This window comes from Lipophrys pholis (assembly GCF_963383615.2).
Source record: "Lipophrys pholis genome assembly, chromosome: 8".
In the NCBI taxonomy this organism is placed as follows: Eukaryota; Metazoa; Chordata; class Actinopteri; order Blenniiformes; family Blenniidae; genus Lipophrys; species Lipophrys pholis.
Genome location: NC_137630.1, coordinates 22,242,252 through 22,264,836, shown reverse-complemented (window position 1 = coordinate 22,264,836; position 22,585 = coordinate 22,242,252). Strand labels below are relative to the sequence as shown.

Here is a 22,585-nt window from a genome sequence, read left to right as displayed (position 1 = left end):
TCCGAGTCCAGGAGACTCATCATGTCCAGGGCACCGCAGGACAAAGTGTTCCTGGTTTTATTCAAGCGACCCCATCAAAGCCATCGAACATGAATCACAGATATGGGAAGAGTTTGAAATGACAATTATCAACTGTGTTTTGTAACATAACATTTATAATTTACCTCTATGAACGATTTAACCTCAGTTCTATATATCTATCCCATCTTTTGCTCAGTGGCAGCTGCCCTTTTAAAAACGGAATATATTTAACATCACATGTGACTTTTGATCATCTGTGACTCTTAAGCGTTTGAATGTGACTGTGTCTCTGTGTGTTTGCCCCAAGTGGCGACTTGTCCCTGGATGAAGTGATACGACTATAGAGTAATGGCTCCCTTCGGTTGTCTTTAATCAGCCTCCTCTGACACAAACACACACTCGGAATTATCTAATTATTATTAGCTCCGATGTGACGATGAGGAAGAAGTGGAAGCAGAAGGAAGAGCTCTTGTCTTCTCAGTGTTTCCTGCATCTTCCTGCTCTGTCTTCCTCCCTCTGCTGGTTTCTGGCTCCCCCTTCAGTGAAAACCAAACCAAGACGGTTCAAGAAAAAGGAACCAAACAAGCAGGTTCCACTGCATTTTGAAGGTTGGTGAATTCCTTGTTTTGTTGTGGGCTTTCCGTGAAGGAGTTTAATTAGTCTTCTCATGAACTGAGGTTTCATCCATCGTCTTTACAACGGGATTCAGGACAGTGATGGTTACCAGAGCGGGTTCCTGAGCACGACCCTTGACCCCCAGCAGCTGCTCGTGCGGGACGAGTTAAATATAGAGAAATAATTTCCCTATGGTGATCAATAAAAAAATCCTTTTTGAGACGCATTCTTAAAGTTTTACTGGAAGAGACCATTCCATCTTTAGAAAAAGTATTTGACCTCTATGAGTGCAGGTCATTTTGTTCAGAATATAAACAAAAAATCTTAAAAATCCTCCCTGTGAATCACCGAGTTGTTCGATGTTTCTCCATTTCTCTTGAGGCCAGTCCGTGTGTTCTTCAGCAAATCATATCTTCTTCAGCACATCTTTCTTTTTAAACGGTGGCACTTTTAGTTTCACTCGGGTATCTCCAGATCTTTGCTGACCTGCCTGGAGCTGATCATTGGATCTTTGTCACTCGGCTATTGGTGGTCTTGCTTTCCTCCACACCTCTTCGGTTTTGCTTTTCACTTCAAATATCATTTTCTGCACTTCTTCATACATCGTTCCTTCTCTCCACTCAGTGTTTTAATCTGGAACAACATATTTTTTTACAGGTTTTTAGAGAGAAATTTATGAACGTATGCTGACTTCATCCTTAAATAAAGACCACCGGATCAAAACCCAGTAATTGAACTCCACACTATTATTTTGACCACGCCCCTTTCAATTAATTATTCAATTACACAGACTGGAGCATGAATGTTTGTCTGCTGGTTTTTCTATGACTCTACTAACCTGCAGACCACGTTCATCTGTGAATAAAGTTCAAAAATCACCTTCAGGAAAAGCTGATATAAAAGGATGTGTTGCATAAATTTAGTGGGCTGCATATTTCTAATTCTTCTATTTAAGTTCTATATCTTAAACTGCAAGGTGAAGGTCTCTTGGGAAGATTGTCCGCTTTGCAACAAAATTCAGAATAAATAAGAAAAGACACTTTATTTATTTACATGTAACTTTGGATAAAGCAGTATAGAAGATATATAGATTAGACATAATATCCACGAGAAGCTCCACAGGTTGGTCTCTTTTCAGTGAAAAGGCAAGACTTCTCCATAGAACAAGAAGGCTTTATTCCACAATATAAACCTGTAACATCTTCAGCTACCCCGAGTCCTTCCCAGCGTTTGTTAGGACGAGTTACGAGCGGCGGGTCTGCACCCCGGCGGGCGTCTTGTTTTCCATCTCGGACCTGCAGCAGTGCGTCTTCGCCACCGTGCGCAGCTCTCTGTACATCACACCACCATCGCTAAAACACATCTCAGCGGAGACCAAGCCATTTAAGTCGATTCAGACAAAAATTATTGCTCAGATAAATAAAACTATTCTACAAAAAAAAAAAAAAAGGGGGGAATAATTATATTAAGATGCATGTACTAAACACTGGATCAGAAAGAAAGGAAAAACCTGCAATAGTGATTTATTGGGGGTGTCGTAGGGGGTGAAAACCTCAATTCTGTCCCCTCAAAATCTGTTTAACATGCAAGGAGGCTCCAAAGACGAAACTATCAACCTTTGATTTACTCTCTTTACTGTGGGAATCCTGGTGTAAGACTCCTCTGCGTTGACAAAATGGATTCCCATGCAGCACACTTCACTTCCTGTGTTTTTTTTTTTTGTTTTGTTTTTTTGTTTTTTTCCCGATTTAGACAACCACAAACAATTCATAAGAAGAAAGAAATATATATATAATATATATATATATGTAAAAATACAAAAAAATAACTAAACATTATAGTTCTGGACAACAAGTCAAAGAGGAGATAGCACCGTTGTTACAAAAGGGTTGGACAGACGGGACAGAGGGGGGGGGGGGGGGCGGCGGGGTCAGTGACACATCCAGACCGGAGGCTCTGATAACGGAGCGAGGACACGCGGGGCTCTGCAGAAACGCCGCCTTCATTTTCCCACGTTATCGTCTTTCAGCGAACACGCCACGCAAACATAGTCCTCTTTCTCCGCCATCTCCGCCGTGACGCCCACGCAGACTTGGTGGAACCACTGGTTGCAGCTGCCGTCACACTGGACCCAGTCGACCTGAACACACGCAAGCACACACGCACACACACGCACACACACACACACACACACACACACACACACACACACACACAGACACACACGGGATTAATCACAAACCTGCAATAAACAGTGCAAACAGCTGCTTGTTCACACAAGCAGCTGCAACATTATTATGACCACCGTCGGTTCTCAGGAGCGTTTCTCATTCACTAAAGAAAAACATTCCCGCTCTTTTTCTCATTCAACGAGATAAAACTTTCACAAAACAAAAACACAACAGTCATTTTGCTCATCCTTTCACTACTGTCCTGTATTTCAGCAGTGTGTCACACATCTGCAACATCAGCTCTTCGGGCCTTCACACAATAATATCGATCAGCTGCAAGAAAGTTTTAACTCGTTGCACAATTTGTGGCCAAAACGTCAAAATAAACCAACAAAAACTTTAATCTTTATTATGAAACAAACTCTAGTTGCTATTGTTCTATGAATTACTAAATGTTAATGCTAAACATACTCTCTATTCTCATAAGGAACTAGACGTTTCACCTGAACTGGATCAGCAAGAGCAAAATAGATGTTTAGGGGAAAAACTGAAAGTGAAAGCAAACATAATAAATGTCATATCTCAAGTTTTTTTGCCTGGAGTAAGTCTGGAGGGAAACCTTCCCGCTGGACTTTGTTTACCAGCTTGTCTCTGAGCGTCGGCCTGCTGTGTGTTGCTGAGCAGCTGAAGCTCGGTGGAGTTTTTACAGTTTGTGGCTGCCTGCTGTGCTTTAAAACGAGTGAATGGAGGCGGTGGTACTGAATGAAGAGATGGAAGACTAGAATCTCAAGCTGAAAACTGTTTGCTGTGTATCCGAGTTGTTATCTGCTGCTAAACACATTTTATTACACGGTACTCTCATGTTAAAGCCTCGTCTCTCCTAAAACGTCGTGAACACACTGCAGATTTGTTCCAATAATTGAAATCCTCTGTGTCATTGAAATGAGTGCCACGACTATATCATCATAGTTCTAATCAAAAAGGTTAACCTTTTATTTCATTCTTCAGCTGCTGGCTATCAAATCAAAATAAGGAAATAATTTACCCCTTTTATTGATTTCATTATTTCCTAGAAACATGGTTTAAGTGATCTAAAAATCATCTATGGCCATCTTTATTTATTTTTTCCTGCAGTGTGACAGAATGACACCGGTCCTCTGCAGGGTGAGCCTCTTCGTTGTGATGTGCAGACAGTTACAGAAGACGCTCTCACCTCGTCTCCCTCGGGCAGCTGACATCTGTCTGCGGGACAGACGGCCATTTCCTCGTCAGAGTCGTCGGACTGGGAGAAGTCGGAGCGCGGGGAGGACGAGGTGGAGGCCGGCCTGCGATGCTGCTTCTTTTTGTTCATCTTCTGTCGTTTGTGAGCGTGCTTTTTGTCCTTCCCCCGACACTCCGCATCACAGCCTTCCCGCTCCATGTGCCGCTTTGCCTTCTTCTCTGAGCCGTTGACCGTTTCCCGCACATCGTTGGCGCCGTTCTAGAAAAAGGAGAATCAACACCCTGAAAGTTAAAGTCTGTTCAGGTTTGCAAATATTGAGTTTGGTTTGATTGCAACTGTCTGGGTAGGCTGGAGTAAAGATTAATCACGTGACATGAAACGCTTAAGAACATTAAAATGTATCAACTATTGTCTTCATTTAAATCTTTGAGCATCCGTGATCCCGCTAGTCTTCATGGATATTCAGGTCTCCATCTGCCCAATGTCTTTACAGCTTTAATCAACCAAAGCCTGGACTCAAAGCAGGTATATTCCCTCAGTGAGAAAGGAATACTAACCACTGCACGATCTGCAAAACATTGAGTTCAATGTGATCCCAGCAAGTAGACTGAATTAGATTAGGTGAGGAGGGTAAGAGAGAAAAGGAGGATTGTTTTAAGGTCCAAAGTTGTAATTATCATATATTTCTCTTTTCTTGTAAATTTGTCTAGAGAGCTGCACCACATGTTTAAATGCAGATTTTTGAATTTGTACCTGGTTTAGTGGCAGATTTGTTCCCTGAGAGTTGTGCATGTGTGTGTCCGTGGACTCGTCCTGCGGTGGCGACATGCATCTGTTTGTGTGTTGGCTACTGGCGCGGTCCAATAAAACGTGGTAGAGACTCTGGACCTCCGGCAGAGAAACCTGCAGCAGGAGCCCCTCCACCATCAGCTCCTCCAGCTCCCGACTCAAACCTGATACACACCAACACACACACCTTAACAAGCCACCGACTTGATGTTCACATACGGGATTTTGGATGTAAGAAGCCCGCACTGACCCTGCAGTGGTATGCATCTCTGCTCGGTGTAGAAGACGGTCTGAGCTTGGCTTGTCCTGTTCCACTCTGGAGTCAAACATGGAGCCTGTGTGAAAAACACCAAACCTTCAATGTAATGTTTGTAACTTATCATACACTGGCTGAAGAGTCTCACGGACTGAGAGCGACCTGAGTGTCGTCGTGGGGGTTTTCGCTGCCTGATACGAAGCGGCTGAGCGTGGGAGGGGTTCCCGGTCTCTCGTCCAGCTCCGGTAGGTTACACGTCTGTGAAATCTCCTGCGCTCGCTGCTGCCAGTCACCTGTCCGCTCCACCAGATAGTGCAGGGCGTCGCCCTCCGGCAGGCGCACCCCGACACGCCGCAGAGAAGACAGCAGGGAGAGGGCTTTGCTTAACGGGGGCTTTTCTGAGGGCTGGCACTGCGGACAGAGCCACGGCTGTGTTTCGCAGGAGTCCGACGGGTCTCTGACACACACGCTGTGAAAAGCATCCCTGCACAGTTCACACTGCAGCATGGCACCCATGGGCGCCTTCTGGCAGAAGCACACCCTCAGGTCCATGCAGTCTGCTGTGGGAAGGAGCTTTGACTCATTGGCTGCCCTGAGATTAGAGAAAGCCTCCATCTCCCTGAGCCGCAGCTCCTCCAGCGTCGCCATCTGGTGAATAAAACATAACAAGAGTCATTTCCTGATGGAGGCAGTTAAACCATCGTATCGCTGTGATTAGGCCTTTATGAAACTTTAATTCCTGCTGCTCTACTTTCGCTGCCACTTTCCCACGCTGTCAAAAACCCTTCATTCATAATTTTCACATCACTACGCTGCCATCAGTGAGGCCATCTGCCCCTGTTCTCTGACTGCCATCGTAACTCTGTCCTCCCACCTGCTGAAACTCCCCTCTCTTCACTACACCGTGACTGTGCTGAATCATGTTTAGCCTCAGTAAAAAATTATTGATCTGTATTTACAGCAGAGGTAGAATCCTTGGTCTCTGAAAGTGCCTTTTCCACGTCGCCGAGAGTGTTGAGCCTTGGTGTTTTCTTTTTGTTACTTTTCGGCGACTGCTTTCCTTTCTTGGCCTTCCTCTTCGGGGAACCCACGTTTCCAACTTCACATCTTGGACACAGGACCTGCAATCAACATGAAAACATCTGAGTCTGCTGGACTGACAGAAATCATCCTCTACATCTCCGACTCAGGCACCGATGAAGGAAGATCACATTTAAATGCAATTTAATGACAAATCACTAGGACTGAATTTGAGAACTGGCCCTTACATCCATTATTTCTATTTAGATGTTGCTCTTTATTTGGTCGTTCTTTGAATGAATGAATGAAAGACCAGAAAATATCAAAGACTTATCACAGATTTACATTTTCTATCATGTCGTCAGTTTTTTTACAGTACTACAAAAAAACAAATACAATTTCCCCTAAAAGTGACTAAAACACTTTTTTTTTTTTACTGTTGATGAAAAAAGAAACTGATTCAAAGCTGTAAGTCAACAACTGACTTTACTGACAAATTTCATTTGTTTCTTTGTGCCTAACGTGACACAAAAGTGGTTTAATGTAGTGTTGATCAAAGTGAGAGAGGAAAACAAAACAGCTCATAACTGAAAAAAGCCTGCTGATTCTTTTCTTTGACTCTTCGGTTCATCCTGTCTGAGTATCTCTTCATGGCCTCTCCTCACTAAAAGCCTGCTCTATTCTGAAAGAGCAGCTTCCACGGAGCCTTTCTTCTAATAGTGCTGAGCCTGATTATCCAGCATCCTATGCTGGCCATTTGACGTGAGCCTCTTCATCTGAATAAGGAACAGAGACCCGTGACGAGCTGATGACAGCGTTCACAGTAGTCTGAAATTTTCACGAAAAAAGTTCCTAATCATGTATATTTTTTTTCACTGAATTAAAATTTCTGGAAAAAAATCAATCTCAGATTGCTGATCTTAAAAAGAGGGTGTTTCACCTCCAGTAAGGTAGATGTTGAGTCTTTCTGAAGAAAAGCTGCTGCTGCGGATTCTTTCCACTCCTGTACTTCAGCCATCAGAGACTCTAGTCGGTCCAGAGGCTCCAGGTGGACTTGGATGGATTGTCCTCGCAGCACCATGTCAGACAGACTGTCCCACATCAGGATGCAGCCGCTGGCCTGGAATTCAAGAATTGATTCAATATTACAATTTTCACTCAATTCTACCTGTGTGCAAAATCAGATTGAGTAAAAAAAAAAGTTCCAACCTGCAGCTCTTCGGTCTCTTGAAGCCACTCTTGAGCTTTTCTGATGGTGTCTTTGAGGAGGAGACAGTTGGGGAGGTAAGCGGAGATGCTCGACACCTTTTCTGCAGCAGCACTGAGAGTCTCGATGGAGTGTGGCGGTCTGGAGGGCAGCAACACACACACCAAATCACACACGGGTATCTCGCAACTCTAAATAAAATGAGCTGTCATGGCGCTTTGTCCGGATGCTCTCCAAATTTTTATTTCCACAACATTTAAAAAAAAAAAAAAAAAAAAAAAATGTTTTGTGCTTAAATCTGACAATTATTTAGCAAATTCTGACTCCACATATAGAGATTTTATATATACAGAACAGTTTTATATATCATGACATCTAAAACTAAGCTAGATGAGGAAAACTCTCGAAGCATGGGAAGATCTAAGACCTGACTTGTGATTAGTTCATCTGATAATGTCGAGAACAGATGTACATTTCTGACAGCCATGCCATTAAAAGCCTTTAGGAAGCACTTATGACAGTTAAGACTGAACAGCACTGAGTACCAGTGGAATGAGGGCAGAACTAAATATGATGCTCACTTTTTGTTGATCTTGTTGAATATTCTAGCAGCAGCATTTTGCACTAGCTGTAATTAAAGTGAAGCAAAATCAGGAGCATTGACGTATTATCACGTTATTCAGTTACAGTCAGCGCAAGAACCTGCAAACAGAGTTACAGCTAAGAAGCACAGAAACATTTTAGTATCACATGTTTCTGGGTAGAACTCAGGGAAGCCTGTCACCCCGGGGTCAGGTCGATGTTTTGGTTGTTTTTCCACCACGTGGCTCAGTTGTAAATGGTCGTTCTGTATCGGTCAGCTGTACTCGCCTGGCTTTGAGGAGACTGTTGGCCTTTTCCTCCCAGTGCTCGGACATGGTGAGCTGCTCCTGAAGCCGAGCCATGGCCTTTTCCACAGATGCATGCGGCGCCAGACCGACTCCCTGGTCGATGAGCCTCCTCATGGTCTCCAGAGTGAGAGCGGCGGGCTGAGCGTTGGCCTGCTGCACGCCCTCCAGCCACCGGGCCTGCTCCAGCCTCTCTCGGAGGAGGGGCAGCTCGGGAAGATCCACATCGAAGTCGAAGCTGACGTCCAGCAGGCTCTGGATCTCCGTCACACTGGGAACCTCGTCTGCAAGGACCTTCTCGCTGTGCTGCTGGAAGTCCTCGATGCGATTCAGGAGTTCCTAACGAGAGAGATCATCAATGACTCACATTCCTCAAAAAGGTCTGATTTACCTTCTCTAGTGGTTTAAGCACAATACTGATAACTGGAAGAGGCGATGTTGTTTCATTTTGCTCCTCCTGTCTTTAGCGTCTCCCTGCAGCTTTATAAATAACTGTCAAGCAATAAATGTCTTTATTTCAATCATTAAAGACCCTGTTCTCTCACTGGCTGAATATATTTCTAAACAACAGCTTGTCCTTGGCCTTGTAGTTTGCATTGTCAATGTTTGGCCAAGTTGATGCAAATGGCTGCTCTCTCCTCTCTTCAGTGTCACTTATTAACGGTTTCTTCTCTACGAGTTAGTCTGGCTAGAAGAAGAGGGAACAATTGTTTGATAAAATGGAGCAGTGTGATTGGCTGATTTGCACCTTTTACACGGATCCAATGAGCTGCTGCAAACCTCAAAAAATAATATTCTTTTACTGATTAGTGTTTGAGTGTTTATTTCTTCATCATTAGATTACTTTACATAACGGTCTTTGATTGTTAGGCTTTGTTCTTTATATTAAGATTTTAAAAAAACAACCTGTTGCTTCTTTTGAAGTTCAACTGCCTTTTAGGAAAAGAGGCGGTGCTGAAAGTCAGGGAGACGACCTCTGAAGCTTTGGGCAGCACAATGAGATGATTGTTTAGCGTCTTCCACACTATCGTTAGAGGAATTAGCTTTCTGACAGACTGAAATGTGAGAGTTTCGTGTGGAGTCCACATAGGATGCGAGATTGTCTTTCTTAGCGTACCTTCAGTAGCGGCGCCTGAGGGAGGCTACAGGAGAGGTTATACAGCTGCCTCACGAATGACCTCAGCTCCTCCACGGTCAGCTGGCTCCGGGACTTCACGCTGTCACACCGATACCTGAGGAAGCCATAGCGCTGTGTGAGGGAACATGTAGGACATAGGAATCATGAGCTAGTTCAATCTGAGACTTTACCTGGTCTGTCTCTTGCCGTTCAGTAGCTGCTGGGCCACCGAGGAGCACTTCTCTGCGTCCTGTGTGACCAGGCGGAGCCGACGCAGAAGGTCGTTGTCGGGGAACGACATGGACTCTGATTCAGCCAGAAGAGCACGGAAGACGGGAAGGCCTGAGGAGAGAGTCCCTGGTTAATCACGCAACTAAGCACATACTGTGTGTTCTATCAGCAAACTCCTGGACACTTGGAGAGAGACTTCTAAAGTTTCACTTCAACCTGGGATTTTGTACATGTTGGGACACACTGGTATAAGTGACCTGATTATCATGTCTCACAAAGGATGTAAAAGTTGTCCTGTTATTAGAATTTCTTTGAGATGTTTTTGTTTATGAGTGCATTTACTGACTTATATTTAAGATTCTGAGTTGATAATTGAGTCCCCAAATCAAACTCAAATCTTATTTGTGTGACTGATTTTGCGAGACATTGGCAAGGAAACTATGTGAATCTACTTTGGAAGATTTAAGAGTTTTTGCACTGCATGCTATGGAAAAAAAGATTATTGCCCTCTATACTGGAAAAACAATCTCATCATGACACAAAATGCACTGTAGGAGAATCACAGCGTGCTGCGTGGAGCAGAGAATATCACAGTGTAGTTGAACACCAGCCGACAGACGGCCGCAGGTTGTGGAGCTGTGACACATGGCAAACGCCACAAAGCACAGCAGCTGCCATGAATGAGACTTTTATTTTCTCTCTCAAACAACTGCTGGTGAAGACCTGACGGGGAGGCAGTGATACAGTGGATGACCAGTCTTTTATCAGCTTTCTCTTCAAATTAGTCAAAAGTGGATAGTAAGATATGTAACAAAGTTTTTTTCAGACATCTGCCCTTTACTTGCATCTATATTTTTCCAAAACTTTTCCCCCCATCATCTGTAGACGTACGATTCCAAGAATTATGTTAACATGAGCGAAAATGTGTCTGCACAGTATGGGAGCTAATTAGAGCGAATGTGGAGAAATATAATACAAACTATTCCGTCTGATTGGCTAAAACAGTCAATATATTGTTGTTTCTTCTTCTGTACCTTTCTTTTTCTCCAGTTTAGCTTCCAGAGTTACTGACACGCGGGAAGCCCATTCGTCATAGACCTCAGCTCGCCGCTTCACATCATTTATCATGGGGTGCAGCTCGTCCAGTGTGTATCTGTAACTGTGGCCGTAAACAAAGCACGCAATTTGTGAGGCACACAAATCCAGTTCAGGAGGAGCATCTGGTTTGAAAATATATTCTAATGGACATCCACTGACAGATCAGTGATTAATCCAGTCAGAGCCGCAGTGGGACTTACTTCAGTGTGTAGTTGGTGACGGGGCAGGAGCAGAGGTCGTCGATGTGGTGGAGACAGACCAGGACACCCGGGCTGCAGGAGCAGGTGACGGCAGACAGGTAACAGGTGGTCCTGCACTTGGCACACTGCCGCTCGTCATCCTGGAGGTGATCGTACTTCGCCTCTCTGCTGTGCGGCACCCCCTGAAGATGTGAGACAACAACAAATGTGTGAAGAACAATTCCAGGTCGAGTGCCATGCGGTGGGTGGGCTAAATAAGCCAGGTAAGGAATAGACAGTGAAACGTATGTATAAGATGTAAATATTCTACAATACGAAGAAAACGGCGAGTTATTGTACCATTTTCTTCACTTTGTCCCTCAGCTCCTTCTCCTCCTTGATCATGGAAACCATGTCCTTGTAGACTGCAGAGGCCAGGACCATGTTGAGTGTCTCTGCTTTTGAGGCCATGTTGCACACCATCTCGTCGTGGGAGAACACGTTGTACCGGTGCAGCATCCGGTAGTGGTCCACACACTGCCTGCCAAGAGGCATCTGCAGGGACAGAGAGGGAACCAAAACGTTTTATTTTGACAGTCATGAATGTGACTCTCTTTCAACATTTCACTTCTCTTGTTTTTCTAATCTGCACATGTTCTGCAGGATAGGATCATTTTATGAAACCACCATGAGACTTTTTCAGGGAGGTTAAAATATAAACCAGTACTAATTAATAACTTGCTGGGATTAAAGTCGAGCACTCACTGCAAAAGATTTGGATGGACAACTTTGGTCACTGAGAGGGGAACTCAAATTTTATGGAAGAGAACTTTGGTAAACAATTTAATAAACAAAAAGTTCTGACTCGTCTGTTAATTAGGTCTCATAAAATAATGTGCATGCAGTCTTATATTTTGTACCTCAAAATGCATTTAGTAGTACGGGAGTTACTGCATTGTGCTTCAGAGTACAACATCTTCCTCCATTCCATACAGTTTTATACGAGTCTTTAGTCTCGTGTGTCCTTTTCTTCACACAGATCTCCTGCCTTACTGGTTCCCTCCAGCTATTGCTGATCTCAAGCGCCGGTTCTGCCTACTCCTCCCACAGTGTGTCATCCTCACTGGCATCACTCGCATTCAAAGCATTTGACTGGCTTGTTGAAACCATCTAACCTCTGTCGTTAGCTTGCCACCCCTCAGGTGTGATCATTAAGTCAGAGTCCATTCTGCGCTGCGGTTTGTTTGCCTCAGTCAGGTGTCCACAGATCACATGTGTGTTCCTCAGTTTTTCTTAAGACTTATTTCCAGAATAAATTTGTAAATAACACACACACACACACACACACACACACACACACACACACACACACACACACACACACACACACACACACACACACACACACACAATAATCACTATAGTTAATTTTCCCCACAATTATTGCGATTTGCTTATTTTATTCTTGTCTAATATTGTGATATGTTGTGTGTTTCCATCTGTGTTTCCATCTGCATAACCAGTAAATCGATCTGTAGGTTTACCGATGACAGCAATCTAAAAAAGCTGTAATTAACCTGAAAATTAATGGACAAATACAATACTAATACTATAATTGCAATATCATTGTGTATAAAAGAAAACATACAAAAACATTGTTCCCTTGTGAGGTGTGTGTAGACCTACCCAGTCCACGGTGCAGAAGTTGACGGCCTCAGCAAAGTTAAAGCCCTGGTTGAATCCACTGTGATAAGCTCGAGGGAATGTGATGACAAACTCGCCAGCGCACTGATTTGTTCTGTAAATCTGAACCGGAGCAAAGACAAAGTCAGCCTGGGAGCGTCTTCATTTCAACATCAGTTGTGTGTTGTTGATTTGGTACAAAGAAACAACAGCATCAACCACAACAACAGCAACAGCATCTGTACGTACTGGGACTCCGTGGGCCATCAGTGTGTTGGGGTTCATGATGGTGACCAGCTGGTGGAGCAGATCAGGCTGAGAGTCAAACAGCTCTGGGGCCAGTTTCCTCATCACCTCCTCCAGCTGTTCTGCAGCGAAACCTGGAGCACCGTACCAGGTTTTGGGCTCCCCCCTTATTAAACAAACAAACACCACTTAACTGCTGTGCCAAATATAAAATGTGAGACCTTGAAGATCACAAGATGCTTCCAGGTTTGCTTAGTTTACCAGTGCAGGTAGTTGATGGAATAGCTCCAGTGATCCTCAATGTGCCAGCAGAAAGAGGAGAAGCACATGCCGACATAAAGCCACGGCAGCGTCATCCCACAGATGTCCGCTGTTACGTGAGTCAGTACAGACGGGTTCATCATGGCCAGGTTGTTGAGGTTCCAGCCACATTTGAGGTATTTCTGTAAATAAAACATGAATCAATGTGCATGAGGCATAGCTCTGATTATTAAAAGGAAGAGTAAAGCTATCGAATGTTAAAAGATATGAAACAATTATTCCAGTTTGAAGGACTTATTTTCAAAGAGCTTACCTCATCTGCAGGAGAAACCTTGAACTTCCCATTGGGGATGGGGAATCCACTCCCAAACTCCTTGGAGGCGATATCTGCTCCATATTCAACTGTAACGTCCTCTTCGATGGCTCCGACCAGACGCCAGAACTCTTTCTCCACCAGCTCCGTGGGCACCATCTGTAATCACGAGTGAGACTTTCAGATTTAACAAACACGACAGCGGAGACCGACAGAAAGGCAGAGAAAGCATCTTCACTTACATGAACTGGCATGTTGAAGTAATCAGATTTGAACGCATCTGCCATTTGTCCAAACGCACGGAGGGAATAGTCTCTGTATGCCTGTTCAAACCCGAACGCCTCGTGAGGTTTATTGCATTCCTGTTGGGAAAGATTTAAAAGAATGGTTAAATAAACAACATCTTATGATGTTTTGTGAACTTTTAAAAATATTCCTACGGTCCCTTTTTTAAAACCATATTCTGTATAGTTTTCTGCAGAGGGCCTGTGATCCTTTAAATATTTTTTCATCATTTATCAGTTTCCTTTTTAGGATAAAGGCGCAATCACTGGACCACAACAGAGGACGTCCATGTGACATTTTTCAAACAGGATTTAGACCTCGACATAAACATCAGACCAACAGCAGCACCTAAGAAGTGTGTTCACTTGTTGAACATCACCAAAAGCTCATATAAAAGTCTGCTTTTTGTCACCTTAAAAATATTGCAAAGGTGCGTCCATTTCTCTCTCTGAAAGACACAGAAAAAATTATTCATGCTTCAATTAAGAACCTGGTAAGACAAATGTAATGCTCTCCTTACTGGACTTCCTCAAAAAATTAAATGCATGAAGCAGCTACAGACAGTTCAGAGCTGGAGAAGAGAGCACAACTACCCGCTCTACTTGAAAATATGCAAAATAAGATGAAATGATTTGAAATTCTAATAAGGTATTTTATTCAAAGGCGGTTACCTACACTGGCTTTTAGTGAGTTGAACGATTTAGTTAGAAAAAAACATGATACTTGGCATGAAACTGCCAAAGATATTCATGGTTTTGCACCAGAATATTTGACATATGAGCCCTCGGGACCTTTAGTGAAGCTACTTTCTAATTTTACGCTTCAAGTTGATAAAAGCCCTGATCTGACCTGCGGACAGATAAAAGTGCTGCAACTAAAAGTACTTTTTAAAATCTCACTTCTCACCGTAATTATTTTTCTATTATAGGCTGACACTGTGTTTTACTATAGTTTAGATTTATTTTTTCGGCCTTTATCTTCATTTTTTAATTATATATTCCTCATAGTGTCGTTTATCTTTCATTTGTGTCTTCTCAAGTCAGTCTTGTCTTGATATCTTTCCTTTTGATTTATCTTTTGTCTTCTCATACACATTTAGCGTCTATTTACCTGCTCCATTTCACAAATCATAGTTGCACTGTAGCCTTTTTTTAAACTAAATTCTAATTATTATTGCCTGCATGTGTTGCTTTTTTTTGTCCTCTGTGAAGCACCTTGAATTGAATTATACAATCGCCGTATTGAGATGAATTAGTTGGTTGAATTTATTTTTATTTTTGTAAAAACAAATACCGATCATCGCTCTGATGATTTACCAGATGTCACTTCAGGAGCAAACATCCGGATGTATTGTTGGGTGAGCAAAATCTAGTATCAGTATCATCCCAAGAGATTAACAGACGAGCATAGACTGAATTAAGAGGCTGCAGACAAAACGTTCTTGTTAAAATAAATGAGATGAACTGTAAATTTGCCTCTATAAAATACAGAATATGCACGTTGGTTCTGCTTGAGCTCATCAGAGCGAAGAACCCTGCTCACCTGAGCCAGACACTTGGGGCACCTCCAGTCTCCTTTGGGGACGTTGTGCAGCGGAGGGATCAAGCAGAAGGTGTGGTAGCTGTCGTCACAGCCGTCACACAGCAACAGACGGTCTTCATCTCCCCCACTGCCACAAACCAGACACACCACCAGATCCACCTGGACGACAACAAGGAGCCCGAGTGACGGATGGAAATCACTTCAACGCAACAATTCAACGTGAACACGGCTTCATAGAAACTTCAAGCTGTTAATACAAACATGAAGCCAAACATAGTCTCAGAATATTTAACAATTTGAGACCCGATCAGTTATTTATGCAAACATCTAAACCTGAAACGGGTAAAATCAGAACCTATAAATAATAATTTTGGAAATAAAAGTCATCGTAAATAAGATCTATTTTTTAATACAGTTTTAAAAGAGGTTAAAGTTGACTGTGAAATCGTGGGATATTTATGAAATCATGTTTTGTTTTTATTTTGTACAGCTGATCTCAGATCAAAAGTGCTTTTGTGCTTACTGGACTCGGAGGAATCGGAGGGAGGAACTTCTTGTACCGCGGTTTGATTTTTTCAGCTTCAATTATTGGTTCCTTACTTTCAACTGGTTCTTGTTTCACAAGAATAGGAATCTCTTTTTCTGTAAAGGAAACAGCAGTGATAGACTCATTGAAGGGAGAACTTTACATTCTAAACATCCAGAAACAAACAGAACGCAGAGAGTTAATGATGCATTTTGAAGTTAGTAGCAAGAAAATAAAAGAACAATTTGAAATAATAGTATTTGTAAACATTAAATATTCCTGTAATTACAATTATATTTAACTTTACTGTCATTCATCAACATCTTAACACAAAAACATATTTACAAACGTCCAAATTAGAAATTACAATGACTGAAAGATACATTTATTCAACACGTATCTGGGTATGTAACTCCAGTATGATGAAAATATTCATAAGTCCTCATACAGTGACAGATGAAATAAGAAGGACAAAATAATGTGCGCTGAAAGAACTTTTGTTGAATCTCATTAAACTGCAGTATTTTTCTCTCTAGATCAGGGTGTTGGACTCCTTTTATTTCATGGGCCACAAACAGTTCAATTTGATCTTGAGTTCAACTCGACCAATAAAATGACGGTGCTGTGAACGTACTCTTAAAGACTGTACTGCCCAGTGAATAAACCAGAAACAGACTTTACTTCCATTAAATCTCTTTTATGTTCCTGTCTTTTCAGAACTGTTTACTTATAAAGGTGGTATGTTTTCCAGCCCTGCTGGAGGATGAGGAGTCTGACCTGGTTTGGGCTTGGCCACTAAAGAGCCCATCCTCCGCCGCAGGTTGGGCTTGCTCTCTTCAGGCTCACCTGGTTCGGTCTTTATGCAGACAGCCTACAGGAAAAAAAAAAAACAACTTGTGAAATCCTCAGAGCTTTAACATTCTGGAAAAAAAAGAAGTCTGTGTTGGCGATTCCAGAGCTTCTCTTCGATGGTGTGTGTTGACTCTCTCACCTCATACTTCATGCGCTTGGCTCTGCGAGCGCTGGGGCACGAGTCAGGCGTCTCTGCAGGCGACCTCTGAACCGGGTCCTGCAGCTTCTGCTCCTTGATGTCCACGTCCTCCTCCACTTTCTCCACCGGTAGGACTGGCTTCTGAACGCACTGAGGGAAACAGGGAGCCTGTTAAAACCTCAACTTCATGGCTATGAAAATCCTGCATGTGCTTAACTGGAAATACCAGAAGACTCAGTTGCAGTGATGTCAGTTGGCGGTGGAATGAAGGCCAATTAAAAAAAAGGACAAGACAGATTCAAGTGTCTGAAACAGGACAGGCTGAGTGAGAGTAAACACTTTGAAATAAAAATCCACCAGTATTACTTTGATTTCAGTAGTAGTGGAATGCATCAGACAATCCACCAAATGTGTTTAACAGTCGTGACGTCCTCATATTGAAACAGTTGTAGCACCGTCAGAGGCCAGAAGCCATAAGAAGGATGTGGTTAGTTGGGGAGGAAGATGCCAAAGAAAGAAAAAGGCCTAACATGTCACAGTTTTAGCAGCAAATGACTGTGTGACACTGTAAATAATGTGCTCCACTACACAGGATTTCTTAAACACCACAGAATGAAGCACTTGTAAAGAGGCAGGCGCGTGTGAGCAGTGAAGCAGCACAGACTTTAATCCACCAACTGACAGATTGACAGATTACAGAATGAAGTCTGAGCCACAAAACAGTAAATTACTTTGACGTGTGTACTCGTATCTTTAATTGTTTTAAAAATACTTTCAGGGGTTTCTTATTTCATTTTAAATATTTCTCTGTTAGCCGTTTACCTTTTAAGTTAAACGTTACCATGAGACACTTCAGTTTTGAAATATGAGAAAAATGTCAGTGTGCGTTGCCACAATACCAAGACTGATCTCAATCTAAATGGATGAACATAGAACCCTTGATGTCTTTGTCTGTGCATCACAGACTCATTTATCAGATGTGACCAGATGAAACACTAACAAAAAATTTCACTCAACATGATAAACCAGTGAGGAAGACCAAGACAAGATGAAGGTGATGAAGCGATTTTGAGACACGTTATTTAAGAGGTTGGTTTTTGTAGATTTATAAATGAAAGAGAAGGAAACAAATCTCCTTTTAAGGATTGTTTTTTCCTACGACGGTACGCATCAACACCTGAAAATCTGTATGAAGTAAAATCAGTCGTACGTACAGCTCTTCTGTGGATAAGTACCTGCTCATATTTTCTTCTCTTGTAACCCCAAACAGAAAACACAACGTTGCGATCAGGACTCCATGCAGGCCAGACAATGACTTCCTTCCTAGGATTCCTAATCAGTATTCATACCTCCACATTGTGCCTCATTCCATTGGTTATGTGGTCGCTGATATTGTTGTCTGCTGCAGAGAAAATCTGGAACCCATCAGATGTTTTGATGATGGTATTGCGCGATGGAAAAGTACTAGTAAGGTTAGTATCTTCCAAACATGGTGAGTTCCTTTATACCGCCGCTACAACCTAAAGTCTGCAGGTTCGCTGCTCTAGGATGCGAAGACCTGCAGGACAAACTTTGTGTAAGTCTTTGTGTTAATTCTCTAAAAACTATTGCAAAAGATCAGAAAGATGAATTGAGTGTGGAGACACAACGATTGAAATGTGAGGACTCTGAGCTCCGCCTGCCTTGTTAGTGATCACTTTACACCAGGTAGTTTTATATTATTCCTTATAGAGGTTATCTGATGTTGATCACTGAATAGAGCTGGAACCCTCTTCTTCATCTATCTTTTTAACAATACGCACAATATTTCAGTGAATGTATTGTAAGTTGCTCATCCATTGTTTTGCTGGTGATTGTGGAAGTTAACGATGTCAGAATGTTATCTGTTGTTTTGCATACTTTGCAGACCAGCTTCCACCTTATCAGAGCACAAAGAGTATCAACTGAATCTGAGACCTGAGCTGATGCAGATGCTGAGTTTTTGTTTTATTACATTTAGCAAAGTAACTGCAGTTTGTGGCAGGTGTCTTCAGTGTGCTGACCTCAGAACACTTTCCTCAGTGCTTGACACAGATGTGAAGGGACAAGTGTGTCTTCTTTGATCAGGTTGAACTTAGAGCTTTAAAATATTCAGACTATATTCAAACTTATCAGCTAGAATCTTTCCAGTTAAAAAGATAAACAAACTGTCACATGAGACCCAAAACAGAAGAGTGATCATGGAGGAGTGACGATGGCTTGTCAGGTTTCTCCATATGACGCCGTGAAGTTGAAATCTTAGCCACCGTTAAACAGGCAGTTTGTTAATGGAGAGGCTTCTGAGCTGGGACTCAAACATACCTTTTCAAGTTCGGGTTCAGCCTCCAAACCCATCAGTTTGGAAGTTGGATCTGGTGCCTGAGGCAAGAGAGAGCTATTGTCATTCAACAATTTAGAGTGACCTGTACACAAGGTCACTTGCACCATCTTAGAAATTGCATCAGGGTGCAAATGCAATCAACTGAGACACCAGATAATAAATGTACATTCAATATATTAGTCAGACAAGACAGATCATTTAGAAATGACAGAAATTCAAGCTGACATTTAAAAAAACACATATAGAGACAAGCATCTCCTCTGTTTGTCTTTAACATTCCAACAATGTTCATTCATAACACCGATTCTCCTTCAAATTGTCTAATTCTGGCAGAACACATTTATAAATTTAGCTTTGATGAACAGATAATGAAAAGCATTATCAAGACACACGCAGATCAGGAGCAGGATAAGCTGTCCCACTGACGCAGGAGGCCGACTCACCAGCAGGTTCGCGCCGTTCTGAAACAGATTGTAGGGATAGAGGATTCTCTCGTAATGCCCTCGCAGGTGAGAGCCCACAGCTTTGCCAGGAGCAAAGCCCATTTGGTGTGCGATCTTGGTCCATCGCCTGTCCTGGCACACGATGTCGAATCCACCCTCATCTGCTACATGCTGAAATGACACACAGTTACATTAATGAGAGGTAATAAATAGCCTCCCCCCCAACAACACTTTATAGACACCTCATCAATCCACAACACCAACTGAGCCTGGATCTTATTTTAATGGTTCAGTTTATATTTTTTTGAAGCAGAAAGCTCCTGATTCAACAGTTTATCCATGAGGTTTATCAATGGCTGGGGAATTTTATTATGAAAACACTGGATATCTTATCTAACATCAAACCAAAATGTACGTTTTGGTACGAGTACAGTGTGTAGAATCAGTGAGTTTCGTGGTAATCACGTGAAGTGACAACTCGACTTCAGAGCATCATTGTGTGTTTTTTGGTCTTGTCTGCTGGTGAATTAGCTTTAATCACTTTGCAGGGGAGATTAAGATGGATTCTGCGTCCATCCCCATCAGTGTATTGCACCCTGGGAATACTATATTACTCTAAGTTTCAAAATATATGTCCCACAAATACCAACATCACCTCTCTGCTTAACACTCAATCCCACTAATAAACAAGTAAAACTGAACATTACCATGTTTGTTAAGGAAGGAGCTGTTAATGGGGGCGAGCTGGGTAAGTGTGCATAATATAGTGGACATTGAGTGTATGGAAATGATGTACAATATAAACAGTGATCAACCTTGTTCAGCTTGTAGAGATCCAAAATCTTCCTCTCCACATGAGGGATCTTCAGGGCACATCCCTGCAAATCCCAAAACTTGGCAATCTGGTCCAAGAAGTTGAGCTTGACCCTGGTCTGTGCCTGAGAAAAGACGCGAGCAACAAAAACAATCAGCAACACAGAACTGAAATTAAACTAAATATACTTCCATGAGGTAAAACAACCAAAAAATCACAACAAACAAGGTGGTGAATGTTATAAAATAATTAAATAAATGGCTTTGAGGTTCATTTTAGTCCAAATTTGATTGACTTACAGCTCAGGAGCCTAAACAAGCAATTTATCAGTTGATATGCAACATTGTTATTACAGTGTTATTACTGCTTTTATTCCATCATCTGTATTATTGATGCAGCCTGCACGGTCATAGTGACTTTGATAATGAGATAAGAAAACACAATAGACAATCTGAAAGCTGTGAAGCATAGAAAGGTACTATAGTAAAATTAGGACTGATCTAATCTGACTAACAAAACTCACCTCCAACTCATTGAGCCTCTGGATCCGGGGAACAAAGTGAAGTCTGTCAACATCACAGGCAAATGGAGGCTGCCAACCCTAAACAGACACACAAAAAACACACATAATAGCACATGAAGGTCACTATGGAGTCTGGGGACTGATACAAAGAAGACTTTTAGGAATTCTAAAGGACATCCATTGCAGTTCGATCTTCAAATTGAGTTTTAACATCTAAATAGCTTCATTAAAGTGAAGTTAGGTGAGTGGAAGGGGCCGGTGATCACAAGGTTGCACATGTAACACTCAAGTTTACCTAAAAAGCACAGCCTGCAGACATTGAAAGAACACAGCGATCCTATACAGCCATCAGCAATCCTGTCAAAAGCACCATCAATAACACAACACCCCAACATCCAAACAAAAGGGCCCTCCCCCAAGTTTCTTGTTTAAAGTGAGTATTCAACAACATCCCCCACTGGCACACAAAATGGCCAGATGGAAGACTCTCACTCAGCAGCCCAGCTTACCACAAAGCCAACATGGAGGACAACACCCTGTAACAACACACACTCCTGCATGAACATGACTCCTTCCAGCAAACTCACATCTTCATCAGACCACAAATGGAACATTAGGCCACAAAAACTGAATTTAACACAACTTCTATAGTCGATGCTTGGTGTTTTTTTTTTTTTTTTACAATTTATTTCGTTAATAATAGTGGTGTTCAACATTAATTACATGTTTATTTATTTGATTGTTCCAGCTGAAGTGGGGGAAATATTGACCAGTGAAACATTTGATGAGAATATTATTATAATGTATGTTGGTTGGTGACATAATTATCGTGCTAAATGGTGGAAAAAGTGATGGAGGACACGTTGCTTGACCCAATGATGCTCCTTCACAGAGCGGAGAGAGTAAATACGTTGTTGGTCGCAGCATGTGGGGCCAGAATGTGTGAATCGGGGGTTAAATGAATGTTTTTAAAGTGTGGATCGCAGCATTGTCAGCAGCCTGCAGCTCGATGTCTTCCGCATCGCCTCCTCTGACAGGTTGCTTAGCTGTTAGCATGCTAGCTACTAGCTCCGCGGCTCAATGACCGGAGCGCCGCGGTGACCGGCGGCCCCACGCCGCCTTTTCACCCGCTGACACGGCTACGCGACCGCCAACGCGCTCCACCTCGGTGGGAAAAGACGCGTTTGACGTTTGAAAACGCGGCTGAGCGTGCGGCGGCAAGCCGCGGCAGCACAAAGACTGCGCGTGAGCCGCTGGTACATCCGCCATGTTGAGCAGTCCCTTTAAATCCGCGGAGCTCCGTCCATCTACAGCCTCTAACGGCCGAAGCGACGCAGCATCCGCGCCTCGCGCGGCCGAGCAGCCGGCTCTGGACTCACCGGGGGCGGCCGCACTTTGCAGATCCCCGTCTTTTCCGCGATGGGACGGATTTTGTTGATGAAGGCAAACGGATCTCGGAATTCCTCCCAGCTGGGCTCGAAGACCGGGCACTCCGGAGGAGGCTGGAACTCGTCCGGTCGAGGCAGGCTCATCGTGTCGGACAGACCCGGGGCTGGAGGCGCTGGAGACGGGACGGCTCGCGGCTCGAGTGGACGGGGCTCCGGGAGGGTGTTTTTTTAAAATTTGTTTTTAATCCGGTCTGATCACCGTCAGAGTCGGCGGCGGTCGTTCGACATCAACACGAGAGGAGGCAGCTCTCACACACACACGTACACACATACACACACACACACTGATCCACACACACACATGAAGGGACTGTTCCAAGGCAGTGAGCACGTCCGCC

The 22,585-nt window shown here is 43.0% G+C and overlaps 1 protein-coding gene across 3 annotated transcripts; it reads right to left on the bottom strand.

Annotated features, from left to right (window-relative positions):
* Window positions 1–2,500: 2,500 nt before the first annotated feature.
* On the bottom strand, window positions 2,501–22,540 carry kdm5bb (lysine demethylase 5Bb). 3 transcript variants are annotated; one of them, XM_080468653.1, is made up of 29 exons: window positions 22,179–22,540; window positions 20,800–20,877; window positions 20,278–20,400; window positions 19,463–19,633; window positions 19,001–19,057; window positions 16,661–16,810; window positions 16,447–16,540; window positions 15,667–15,785; window positions 15,144–15,302; window positions 14,014–14,049; window positions 13,559–13,678; window positions 13,317–13,475; window positions 13,004–13,185; window positions 12,746–12,908; window positions 12,500–12,619; window positions 11,174–11,368; window positions 10,835–11,016; window positions 10,571–10,695; window positions 9,497–9,647; window positions 9,306–9,420; window positions 8,172–8,527; window positions 7,304–7,442; window positions 7,035–7,214; window positions 6,034–6,195; window positions 5,227–5,722; window positions 5,069–5,134; window positions 4,783–4,982; window positions 4,021–4,287; window positions 2,501–2,776 (listed from the first exon to the last, which is right to left on the bottom strand). In XM_080468653.1, exons 1-29 carry the CDS (start codon window positions 22,329–22,331, stop codon window positions 2,639–2,641), a joined length of 4,656 nt encoding a protein of 1,551 aa, XP_080324779.1. In that variant the 5' UTR covers window positions 22,332–22,540; the 3' UTR covers window positions 2,501–2,638. The 3 variants fall into 3 exon arrangements, with proteins under 3 accessions (XP_080324779.1, XP_080324778.1, XP_080324780.1); XM_080468652.1 differs by having other exon boundaries at window positions 5,069–5,153; window positions 5,237–5,722; XM_080468654.1 differs by lacking the exon at window positions 14,014–14,049 and having other exon boundaries at window positions 5,069–5,153; window positions 5,237–5,722.
* Between the last annotated feature and the right edge of the window lie 45 nt (window positions 22,541–22,585).

Bases quoted from the DNA above. Each gene is read 5' to 3' on its own strand.
- kdm5bb (XM_080468652.1), bottom strand. From the start codon at position 22,331: ATGAGCCTGCCTCGACCGGACGAGTTCCAGCCTCCTCCGGAGTGCCCG. The intron at 20,401-20,799 runs GTGAGTTTTGTT...GTCTTTTCTCAG, and splicing joins AGAGGCTCAATGAGTTGGAG to GCACAGACCAGGGTCAAGCT. The intron at 16,541-16,660 runs GTGAGAGAGTCA...TTTTTCCTGTAG, and splicing joins CCAAGCGCATGAAGTATGAG to GCTGTCTGCATAAAGACCGA.